Source organism: Trachurus trachurus, assembly GCF_905171665.1.
Source record: "Trachurus trachurus genome assembly, chromosome: 22".
Classification (NCBI taxonomy): domain Eukaryota; kingdom Metazoa; phylum Chordata; class Actinopteri; order Carangiformes; family Carangidae; genus Trachurus; species Trachurus trachurus.
This window is the reverse complement of record NC_139907.1, coordinates 14,755,972-14,768,075: the sequence shown is the minus strand read 5'-3', so window position 1 is coordinate 14,768,075 and position 12,104 is coordinate 14,755,972. Positions and strand designations below refer to the sequence as shown.

General features: G+C 43.6%; 1 protein-coding gene across 1 annotated transcript; it reads left to right on the top strand.

The window, feature by feature from the left end:
* Positions 1–444: 444 nt before the first annotated feature.
* Positions 445–11,871, top strand: tonsl (tonsoku-like, DNA repair protein; the record flags this gene model as incomplete). Its single annotated transcript, XM_083998240.1, has 28 exons — positions 445–469; positions 551–646; positions 1,589–1,731; positions 1,849–2,032; positions 2,125–2,254; positions 2,379–2,550; positions 2,647–2,761; positions 2,854–3,005; positions 3,164–3,316; positions 3,977–4,102; positions 4,261–4,459; positions 4,569–4,624; positions 4,725–4,814; positions 5,156–5,228; positions 5,345–5,508; positions 6,082–6,205; positions 6,297–6,544; positions 6,986–7,472; positions 7,571–7,776; positions 8,234–8,340; positions 8,524–8,680; positions 8,784–8,862; positions 8,942–9,246; positions 10,005–10,176; positions 10,936–11,111; positions 11,236–11,309; positions 11,435–11,568; positions 11,672–11,871. The coding sequence occupies 28 exons, from the start codon at positions 445–447 to the stop codon at positions 11,869–11,871; spliced, it is 4,347 nt and encodes a 1,448-aa protein (XP_083854366.1).
* Positions 11,872–12,104: the final 233 nt, after the last annotated feature.

The window sequence follows — 12,104 nt, the reverse complement described above, 5'->3', positions numbered from 1 at the left end:
CTATATAACACGCACAGCGATAAAAACACACAAAAAACGTTTGTTTGAGTACCAGATGACCTGAACTGTTAACGCGACCTTTTTATCCGAGTTATAAAAGTGTAATTTGTGCCTGAAAACTTTTACGGAGGGCAAAATACAACTCATATCTCTGCCGTGAAGTGATTGGCTCACAGTAATGGCGGGGCTTTGTAAAGGCTGGTAGCTGAAACCGCTACATGTCTAAAATGTGAAGAGCTGTTTTCGGGATACACGGATCACGATCGAAAACATAAATGATACCGGAGGACATTCATGGACAAACACAGACTCGTGTCGGTAACGGTGAAGTGAGAGGAGGGTAAAAACAGAGACACTTTCTCCTCCGCCCTGCTCATCTCGTAGCGCTGAAGCCAAAGCGCGCTGCCTGCGTTTATCTGCGGCTTCAGGCTGAGAGGAGGCGAGATGAGCTCCTCACGGGAGATAAAACGTGAGTATTGCTTTGTTTTTCCACTCGTTGCGGAGCTTGACAGTCCTGACAGTTAAATGTTTGATATCCGGGTCTCTACAGAGCTGCAGAAAGCGAAGAGCAAAGCCCAGAGCAGTAACAACCTGAAAGAGGAGGCGAACATCTGCAACCAGCTAGGAGAGCTACTGTCCAGAAATGGTGAGATGGTTAAATACAATAACTAGGGCCAGGGTGGATAATGCTTGCTCCACTTATTGTAACTTCTGGATGTTTACAGGCCAGGGTTAAGTTAGTAGCATACTTGTCATGTGTGCTGTATTGTGTTATACAGTCATGTGCATTAGGTCTCAGACAATAGGGATATGTAACGCTAGATGGAAGTGGAAGTTCCTCAATCCTAAACAACACAATCTGGACCTTCATCTTCTTCCTCTTTTGGGAGGTTAATGGGAGCCACCATCAGTGATGTTGTTTTTCTGTCTGTAATATTCCTTCTTATTTACGTTTTTTTTATAATTATGTCCCATTCTTTTTTTTAATTGTGTAAACTATGTAGCCTGTGCCCCCCTTCTCCTTCCTTACATGTTTTTTAATAGTAGTATTATCCTTTTTTGTGTACCGTTATTTCCTCTAGTACCCGTTTATTTCTCTTTTTTGCTTACATTATGTGCTTGAGTTGCTATTATTTATACATTTCCCCATTGAGGTATGAATAAAGTCTTATCTTATGGGTTTAACTCAGTGTAGAGTTACTGCAGTTGTTTATTCAGTCAGTCCAGTTATCTGCCTTCTCCACTACCTCCTCACTCTATTATGTTTGTCATTAATAACACAAATCCATGACCTCACTTTATCTTTTGGCATTCATCACATGTCATGTCTATTGTAGTTTTGATTACTGTGTTGCGATGCCAATCTTCTTATACATGCTATTTCTGTTTATATCTGTACTGTCAATCATACCAACTCTATTTTTGACTCAATGTGATCCCTTACTTTTGTTGCCTAATCCTAATCCTGTTGCCGTTTTGAATTTATGCTCTGCCCCCTCCCTTGCTTAAAAAGTGCAGTATAATTTTGACTTGTGCATGCTACCCCTTGTTTATTTGGTTTGCTCTGTGTAATCTCCCTCTGTGTCAGGTGATTATGAAGCAGCCATTAGTGAGCATCAGCAGGAGTTGGCGCTCTCTGAGGTGCTGAATGACGTGATTGGCCGAGCAGTGGCCAATCGTAAGATAGGAGAGTGCTATGCAGAGATGGGAAACATTGTGGCCGCTTTGAAAGTGAGTAGATTGGCTGGTTGGCTTCAAATTGGCTGCAAAAACAGAGTTAAATAACAATACCATCAACATTGTTGTCTCAGAAGGACATAAGGACTTTAATGTATTTGTCCCCTCCAGCACCAGCAGTGTCACCTGGACTTGGCTCGTTCTGTTAGAAATGACGCAGAGGAACAGAGGGCGCTGGCTACTATTGGTCGAACCTACCTCTTCCGTTATGAATCAGACCAATCGAGGAGGAGTTTAGAGCAAGCAGAGGATGCCTTCAGGAAGAGCCTGGCCATTGTGGACGACCGTCTACGAGGTGTGTACCGTTCGTTGACAGGCTTGTGTTTATTTTTGCATTATTTTTTTGTCTTTCTTAGCCTTTTCCTTTTCATTTCTCCTTAACTCTAGGAACAGTGCCAGAGCGAGAGATTAGTGAGATGAAGGCTCGCCTGTTCCTCAATCTCGGTCTCGTCTGCGATCACCTGGGGGAACCCAAACGTTGCAGCGAGTTTATTCGCCGAAGTGTCTTCATCGCAGAGTATGTAAATCCTCAACCATACATATTAATGTAAAAATTCCAATAGGAAAGACAAGGTGTCAGTAGTGTTCATTTTCTTGCTGTTAATACTTTTGTCTTCCTCAATTTCCCTCCTCCTGTAAAGGAAGAGCCAGCTGCTGGAGGATCTCTACCGTGCAAACTTTAACCTTGGCAGCATCTACTTTCGTAATGGTCAACCCTCTAATGCCGTGCGCTGTCTAGAACAAGCCAAAGAGTGTGCCCGGAAGATGAAGGAAAAATTCAGTGAGAGCGAGTGTTTTCACTGCATTGGGAAGGTACAAACTCACCCAACCCTCTGTGTTTTCTGTCACTGTGACTCTACAGTTTGTAACGGATGAGTGTGTTTGTGTCCTTGTGTCTTCTATCAACAGGTCCAGCTGTCTCTGGGTGATTTTGTAGCTGCCAGACGATCTTTGAAGAAAGCCCTCCGCCTGGGTTCCCAGCAGCCCATCGACCGACAGGCAGTGAAGAAAGCTTTCAAAAACGGTGAGGGAGCAACATTTTAATGTTTGATTTTTTTTTTCTTCTTCCCCAAGACATTTGAGTTGATGGCAGGGTTTATTTTTCTTCTTTCAAAGCTGACCAGGGCTGTAAATTGGAGGAAGAGCTGGGGGAAGATCAAGGCAAAAGACTCAGCTCCCGTCAGGCCGTGGAGCTGGCAGAGCAGCTGGGGGACCTGTATTGTAAAGTTGGCTGCTACAGCAAAGCTCTGGATGCCTATCAAGCTCAAGTGAGAAACATTCAAAGATTTACCAAGCTCATATCCCTGCAGTTTTAACTTTACAATATCCACTGCATCTGAACTGCTCTCTTGTGTCTCTTCTTTAGAGCTTCTATAATAGATTGTCATGGTGTTGAATTGTATGAATCTGTGTCACTCTGGTGCAGCTTAAGGGTGCCGAGGCGCTGGGAAAGGCTGCACGGGAGCTGGCCGTCATTCATGTGTCCCTGGCTGCGACGTACACTGATCTGAGGCAGCACAGTAAGGCAGTGGAGCACTACAGACAGGAGCTGGCTCTACGACAGGGCAGCTCCTCTGAGGTAAACACAACCGCCCTGCATCTTCGCTACGACTCAACACCTAATCGAAACATTATTGACAATTATGAACAATTATTGCAATATCCAAATCCAGAGAGTTGTAATTTGTGTCACAATGTATCATAAATGGAACATGTTTAATTAAATAGTTTTTTTTTCCAGTGACAATGAAATGATCATGACTCATATCATAATTTATGTAATTTTATTTATGTATTTATTTACCGGTATTCACATTTAACCAACATTACGCTGTTTTAAATGGGCAGTCTGCAGTGCATTGCTAAATTGGTACTGAACACACAGCTGCTGTAATACACAAAAAAATATCAGCTGAACTCATAAATTGAAATAATTAATTAAATTGGATTCATTTAATATTGAGCATCTTTTATATGCGTTGTCATAAATATAGGCTTGAAAGCAACTAGATGGCTTTCTTATGATGCTGCATTAATTAAATTGTAAAACCTCTACTTATTTGTGCAGGGAAAATCGCCTGTTTATCAGCACTACCATTATTTGGCTTGTAGTTTTAATTTAGAAAACATCACAATATAGAATTTAATAATGAGACAAATTCTGTAATTAATGAATCATCTGTACAGTCGGTGGGTGTAATGTGTGATGTAACTGTTCATTTAAAACTGTCTCTGTCAGGAATTTAGCACTTGGCTGAACATCGCAGCAGCTCAAGAAGAGAGCAGCTGTCCATCACAGGATATAGACGGCAGCTACAGTACGGCTTTACGCTCCGCTCAGGCGGCCAGGCAGCCCAGACTACAGGTGAGCTGATACAAGCAGGTGGAAGTTATAAAAAAAATTGGAAACTTTTTGGTTAGAATCTGAGGAAAAATGTTTTTCAAACTAAATTAAAAGACAGACTTGTTTTCTTCACTGTCTTCTTAACCTTTGGAATATTTTTCTCTCTTTCCCTCTCACAGAAACGTGTGCTGAGGCTCTGGTTGGCCTATCAGAGACGGAGCGGTTCACCAGACGCTGAGGACACTGAGGCGAAGCTGCAGGAGCTGTGTGCCGCAGAGGGCTGGAATCCAGATGGGAGTGACGGTGAGGAGGATGAAGAGGAAGAGATGGACAACAGCGAACCTCTGGATGACAGCGACGTCGTCCTCTCAGATTCAGGTGAGCTTTGTGTCAGTCATTCTCCAGCTCCTGAGTTTGCCCATGACAGTTTTTTTTTGGATGAAATGAGTCGTCTGATCTGATGTTCATCTCCTCATGTGGTCTCCAGATGATGATATGGAGGGGTATGACAAGATGGTGTCAGGAAGGAGGAAGGCAGGAAAGGTGAGTTTTTTAATCAGTGGTTACAATGCACAAGCAATCACCTCATCTTTCAACTCTTTTGATATTTTGTGCTGCCCCTTTATCCGTCTCCTCACTTTAGTGGAACAAGAGGAATGAAAAGGGCGAGACTTCTCTGCACAGAGCTTGTATAGAAGGAAACCTGAGGCAGGTCCAGTATCTGGTGGAACGGGTGAGCAAAAACAGGATTTACAATTTCATATTTTATATAAGACACCGCTTTTTTTGCATCAGAAATGTGACAAAGTCAAGACAAATCAAAAATATTGCATTGAGTGCAAAATCCTCTGTAAACAGTAACATGCTTATTTGCCTTGAACTTATTAAATATTTACTACACATAAAAGAAACAAACTTCACCTCAGAGAGTCAGATTCTCTGCTCATCTTTGAATCATTTATGAGAATAGATGCTCATGCAGAGAGAAGAATAAAAAAACAAAGTCGACACAGAGCAAGTGTTACCATTTGGAGTGTATGATATTTACTGTCTCCCTGCTTCTCTCTGTGTTAGGGTCACCCTGTCAACCCCAGAGACTACTGTGGGTGGACTCCACTGCATGAAGCCTGCAACCACGGTCACTATGGTAACCACTTTAGGTTTACCTGTATTGAACTTCTTTCGTTATTTTATGAAGCTGAAAAATGAAACACTCATCCACTCTCTTGTCTCTGTCTGTTTCTCTCTCTCTGTCATAAACAGACATTGTTGCTGTGCTGCTGGAGCATGGCGCCAACATCAATGACCCCGGTGGACCCCTGTGTGAAAAAGTGACTCCTCTACATGACGCCCTCGCTTGTGGCAATTTAACAGTTGCGAGGCTGCTGGTGGAAAAAGGGGCTTCTGTCACACTACGCAACTCCAAGGTGAATTATCATCTATCTCATAGAATGGATGTTAAAGGGCAGGTGGTCAAGAAAAATCCTCATCTATTTTTTTTTCCTACAATTTCTTCACAAGGTTCATACCAGGCATCTTTAAATTTTTGCATAAATATGCTGCCAACAATCCTCGCTCAAATTTTTGTTTGTATTTTGCCAAGTAGCAGTTTTTATGATGACTTTTAATTTAAAATCTAGTAGTATGAGAGGTCAGATTTCTATTAGGCCTTTGGTCTTCAAACTTTCATCTGGTAAAATAATTGATAAAATAAAATAAAAAATAATTCATACAGATAACACATACATTTAGGAATTTATTTATTTAAAACAGGGACAATGCACTAAAACATTAATCTTGTGAGACAAGAGAAGATGCCTTGAGCCAGGTTGTAGCAACATTTGCTAATTTCCACCTGTAGTCCCTTTCATCACATCCTTATCACTATTTTTGATGCACAATAAGTCTTCAGAAACCGGATGTAGTAGTTGTATGCTTTGCTAGAAAATACCTCCACCTCGCCAGAGAAATTAATTGGACTTTCCACTCTCCTCCGTCAGGGTGCGACGGCCTTGGACGCACTGCGTCAGTGGCAGAGGATGTACAGCAGAGAGCTGGACCAGGACACCAAGCAGGAGTGCATCCTGACAGAGAGGCTGCTGAGGAAGGCACTGTCAGGGGGAGGTGAGCCTCTCACACGCTTTTACCACGTTAGCCTCAGTTTGCTCCGTCAAGCACTACTACACTGTTTTACCCACTTATCTCTCTGCCACAGTGCCCGCTGCTCCGGCCCCAGCCAAGCCTTTCGATGCCCTGCAGGACAGCCAGCTGTTTGATGCTGAGAACTCCGAGCCGCTGTCGCTGTCGCCCTCTGGAGGGGGCTGCTCCTTCAGCCAAGACAGGCCCAGAAACAACAGGAACTCTGAGGTGGCGGCAGCACCTGCCAGCCCCAAACGGTGGCAGAGCAACGGTGCAACACAAAGGCACCGCGCCAGAGGAACAGAGGCTGCTGTCCTGTATGGGGTAATGTCTGAAGAATGCTTTCTATGCAACAACACAACATGCTTGATATTTACTGAGATAATACAAAGTGGATTCTCGCCTCACAATTTACTATTCACAAGTCTACAATTTCGATCTACAAAAGTTGATTATATGATGCATCTCAATGCATTTCAATGCATCACATCCTCAATTTCCTATGTTGCCACACATTGCTTTTTCATTAATTAACATAAATAGTCAGATAAATCTGATCACATTAACATAAAATAAAATAGAAAATATAATTTAAATGCATTTCCACAATACAGCTGCTTCCTTGGAGTCTGAACACACAAAGAAAAAGAAGAAGGTCTAGCCCACTTAAAGATGCACTTGTTTATTTCTCAAAAACAAAACGTAAATGTTGGCATTGTGCTTTACAATAAATAAAAATGATCTGTTTATTCATCTGTTCCTTAGAATAACAGCAGTTGTTCGGACGACAGCGACTCTGACGGCCACGTCAGTCCTCTCCGTCCCGTCCGTCCAAGAAACATTTTACCAGCAGCCCCGAGTCAAAAGGAGGTTCCTCCAACCAGGGAGACCAGCTCGATCCCGGCCTCGGGTCGAGAAAGCGTCCGAGAGGCCCCCGCACCGTTTGTGTTTGCGCGAGAGGAGTACCACAGCGCCATTCGAGGCTTGGGCAGCTCCAAAACTCTCCGCCAGGGTCTGTCACAACCTCAGTTCTCCAGCACACCGGCTGTATCATCCAGCAGTAAATCAGCTCTGGTTCCTGAGGAGGAGTATTTGGCCGACGACTGGCTGGAGGACGATTTAGGGGAAGTTCAGCCAAAGAAGAAGAGGAGACTCAGAGAGGAGCCGAACGGGATGATGGGAGATGATGCGACCGCGTTCTCAGCTGCCAGGAGCCAAAACAGGAACTCAAACACTGACACCACCTACAGAGGTTAACACCTTTTTTTTTTTTAAGCTTTTATAACATTTTTTTCTCCATATTTCTGTGCTTATTTTCCCCTTCATTATGCTCTTCTTATATTCTCTCAGGTTCTGCAGTTCCCTCGTCCTCCAGCAGGACGCTCTCTCTGAAAAAGAATGGCTCTGTGAAGCCGCACCAAGTCAAAATGACTCAGATGCCGGGGATGGTGAGGCTGGGCAGACGAGAAGTGAACAGGTCACACAGCCCCACCGTTACCGATGACGACGATATGAGACCTGAGACGCCTCCACCGCCTCCGATATTCCACGTGCAGGTATCCTGTCGGCCGGTCATCATGAGTCCGAAGCAACGCACAAACGTTTCAAAGTCAACTTTCAGACGGAGTTTTCATATTACTTATTCAGGGCAGCGTTGACGGCAGCGAGACGGTTATTAATGTTTCACTATGTCTAGGGGTCATGAGTGGGACGTCATTTGTCAGGGGGTCTGTCTTCTCTCCTGATTAACATTAGATAGTGATGAATGTGGCTGTGAATGAGAGAGAGAGAACTGAAAGCAGAGCCATCTTAAGACTCTGACGCTTCAATATCATTCTTATCAGGGATCTAATTTTACTATGTGGTTTTTTGTTTGTTTGCTTTTTGTATCATAGGTTTCGATGTGTCAGACATAATAACCGTGGTTTGGTGACACATCCAGACTTGAGTGAAAGAAACCAGCTTGTTGCATGTGTGGTGTTGTTTTTTTTTATATTTATTTATTTTTTCCAGCCTCCAACACAAACATTGGCCGCTCCCATGCCCACTTCACTTCCTCCACCAATCAGAATGAGGGTCAGAGTTCAGGAAGATGTTTTCCTCATCCCAGTTCCACAAAGGTTGTTTTTTCTTTTTAATGACCAAATAAATGTCATTAAAATGTATTTGCCCTAACATATTCTATTATGACCTTAGTAGTTGTAAGAGACAGCACTTTGGTTGAATACCGGTGCATGTGTGTTTTTTTGTTGTTGCTTTTTTCATTTTTTTCATGCACCTGTTCCTATTCCACTGTGTTTTAGTGAGGCCGACTCCTGCACGGTGTTGTGGCTGTGTGAGCAGGCAGCTCAGCGTTACTACCAGAAGTGCGGCCTCCTGCCTCGTCTCTCGCTGCAGAAAGAAGGCGCTCTCCTCTCCCCACAGGACCTGCTGCTGGCCGTGCTGCACACTAATGAGGAAGTGAGTCCAGTTTGATTGCAGATGTCTTAAAAAAAAACAAAAAAAGTGTCTCGCATGAAGTTTCTTTTTAAACTGAATTGTAATATATCGGGGCATGTCGCAGGTTTTGGCTGAAGTCTGCTCCTGGGATCTCCCCCCTCTCCCTGAGCGTTACAAGAAAGCCTGTCACAGCCTGGCAGTGGGTGAGCAACACAAGCAAATGAGTCAGACACAAAGACATTTCAGTAGTACTTCATTAAGCAAGGTGTCTCGTCTTCACAGATGAGAACAAGCGCGTCACCAGGCTGTGTGAGGTGCAGGACGGGAGCTCCTCCGTGTCGGTGTGCGGCCTCAGTTTGGCCCCCGCCTCCCTGAACCCCCTGCTCCGTGCCTTGAAACTTCAGGCCAGCCTCACGGAGCTGCGGATTTCCGGCAACCGTCTCCACGCCAACCTGCTCTCCGAGCTGATCGCGACGACCATCACCATGCCTCGGCTCCGGCTGCTGGACATTTCAGCCAGTCACGTGACAGGAGAAGGGCTGGAGAAGGCAGCGAACGCTTTGAAAGGACAGAACCAGCCGTTCCCGGTAAACACCTCTCAGCTGGGAGAGTCTGGTTTTATTTCACCTGCCGACATCAGTGTTTCCTCAGATTTCATACAGCTCGGATTAAGATTTGTTCCATATCTGGTCCACAAGGAAGTTATAAGAGCATTTTGGATGACTGTTTCCTGTGCTATCGGATCCACATACACATACCGTACATACTTTTTAAGGGTAAATAAATCCTAAATCACAATGTTTATTTATGATGCAGTTTAAGTTTTCTGTGCAACATTTTTTTGTTGTTTTGCCTCAGATGAAAGGCATTTCCTTTGTGCATCTCCAAGCTCTGAAAAGTCTGCAACTGCATGTAAAATTGGGACCCATAATATGATCAGATGTTTTTAGACATGTGTATTGTTCTTAATATTTTAAAATATATTTTTGTAATCCCCTTGAGTACTACAAACTACAAAAGCTACAACATTTAAGTCAGCTTTATTTATTTACTTGGTTGCCTTGTCTTCAGACGGAAACTGAAACTTCAAAACATCAGAAGATAAAACTGAAGTAAACTAAAAACAGATAAAGCTAAAACAGTCTGATCTAGAAGTGTAAAAGTGGCGGAAGCAGCCCAGTCAGAGAAGGGGGAGGGAGGGGGTTAGGGTTAGGGTTAGGGAGGAACCCTGTGAGATCTATTGAAACCACAGTGTCTAAACCATCATCATCAACCATCACATCTGGGAAGGACGCACATTTCAGATAAACTGACTTTGTTGTTTTGTTTGGTTTTCCCCCGGTAGTGCCTGGAGGAGCTCGACGTCAGTATGAACCCCCTGGGGGACGGTGTGTCCGAGTCCCTGTCCTGCCTGTTGTCCTGCTGCCCTGTGTTAGCCAAGCTGTCTCTGCAGGCCTGTGGCCTCACCGCTCGTTTCCTACAGCAGCATCGACTGCTGCTGGCTAGCGCTCTGACAGGTAACGACCCAAAATGTAGCAATGCGTGGTTTGAGAATGTGTCGTCATATGTCATGGATGAAGCTGTGTTCCCTCAGCTACACTGAGAAATGAACTGACAGCGGGAGAGACAGGAGATGGAGCACAAATACAGCTCTGGAAAAAAATAAGAGACCACTTTCACAAATGTTTCTTAAAAGCATCTCTACATGTATGACAATCATTCTTTTCTTTTCTTTTTTAAATACCAATACAAACACAACTCATTCTAGTTAATGAGACACTGATGAGGTCATCACCTGAACCACATCTGGTTTTATAGGAAGATTATAAACTGCTGGGATTAAACATTGACATTATCCCACAGAAACTGATTTATAAACTCTTCCCGAGTTAAAATATTCTTGCTGTATTGTTTAGGAATAAATATGAACATGTTTTCTTTGCATTATTATTATTCAAGGTCTGAAAAGACTTGATATTTTTTGTTATTTAGACTAGTTTAGTCAATTTCAGCCAATAAAAGCTCTAAATGACAATATTTTTATTTCAATTTTGGGAGAAATGTTGTCAGTAGTTCATAGAATAAAACGAAAATTTTTAAATTTAATTTTACTTAGTGGTCTCTTAGTTTTTTCCAGAGCTGTATATCTTTAATCCTCTGTCATAGAATATTATTCACTTACAAGCCAGACATTTAATATTCTGTGCAGTTTGTTTAAGCTTTCGGGGGTTAACACGAGTAAATAACCTATAGATTCACATCCTTTGATCCCTAAGGTACTGGCCACCTGAAATCGGTGTGTCTATCCCACAATGCACTGGGCTCCACTGGCTTTGAGCTGGTGTTGAAGACTCTGCCTCTCCACTCCCTCACACACCTGGACCTGTCTGCCGTCCGCAGGGGTCCTGCTGATTTCCCAGCACTCGAACACCTCACCAAAGTTGTGTCACAGGTACACACACATGAACCATGAAGTGTAATATACAGCTGTCAATATTTACATTAATCGATTAAAGAGAGATTACGGGGCCCTATAACTACTGTACAGTACAAACAAATGATATCTTCAATCACAGGAGGACTGCTCACTGACCCACCTGAGTCTGGCAGCGAACGGGTTGACGGACAGCAGTGTGGCCACCTTGGCCAGGTGTGTATGCGTTTGCTGGAACATTTCCAACACGCTTGGCTCATAATTAGGATCCCAGTTACGTTTTCTTTGGTTCTAATCTGTTGTCGCTGTCTGGTTCTGGGTATTGTTTAATTCCCTTCCAGGTGCCTGCCTACATGTCCGTCTCTGGTGAGTTTAAACTTGTCAGGAAACCCATCTATCACCTCAGCAGGACTTCACAGCGTCCTGAACTCTCTCAGAGAAGCTTCCCGACCTTTGACTCTTCTAAACCTTCAAGGTATGTGCTATTTCTGCCATCCATTGAAATGTGTTTCTCTTGTTTGTGTGTGCCTTCCAACTCCGAACAATGCATTCACATACACACTTTCCGTGACCCTCAGGTTGTCAGGTGTCGGGCCCTTGGGACCCTGCAGGTCTGGATAGTTTGACAGAGCTGGTCAAGGATCTCCGTCTTTGCTCTCAAGGACTCAACAAGCTGGACAGGCAGGCTTTAAAGCAAAGCTGGGACAATGGTAGGTCGCGTGGACACTTCATCGACCGAAACGCCAAATGCCTGCTCTCCACTGCAGCTTCCTCATGAGGGAAACCAAATGTGCACATCTTTATCTCCAAACTCTGAATTTTCAACCACATGAAATTAGTAGCTAACTTGAGTTGTATTGGTTTACAAACACACAGAATGTTTTCTTGGTTGTGTTCAGTTACCAGTGACTTGAGGCTGCACACTTAAATATTTAAAAGGACTTTGCTAAGACGACAAGCAGAAACTTTAACACAATCTATCAACATTGTAAATAGCTCCTAGCGTTAATG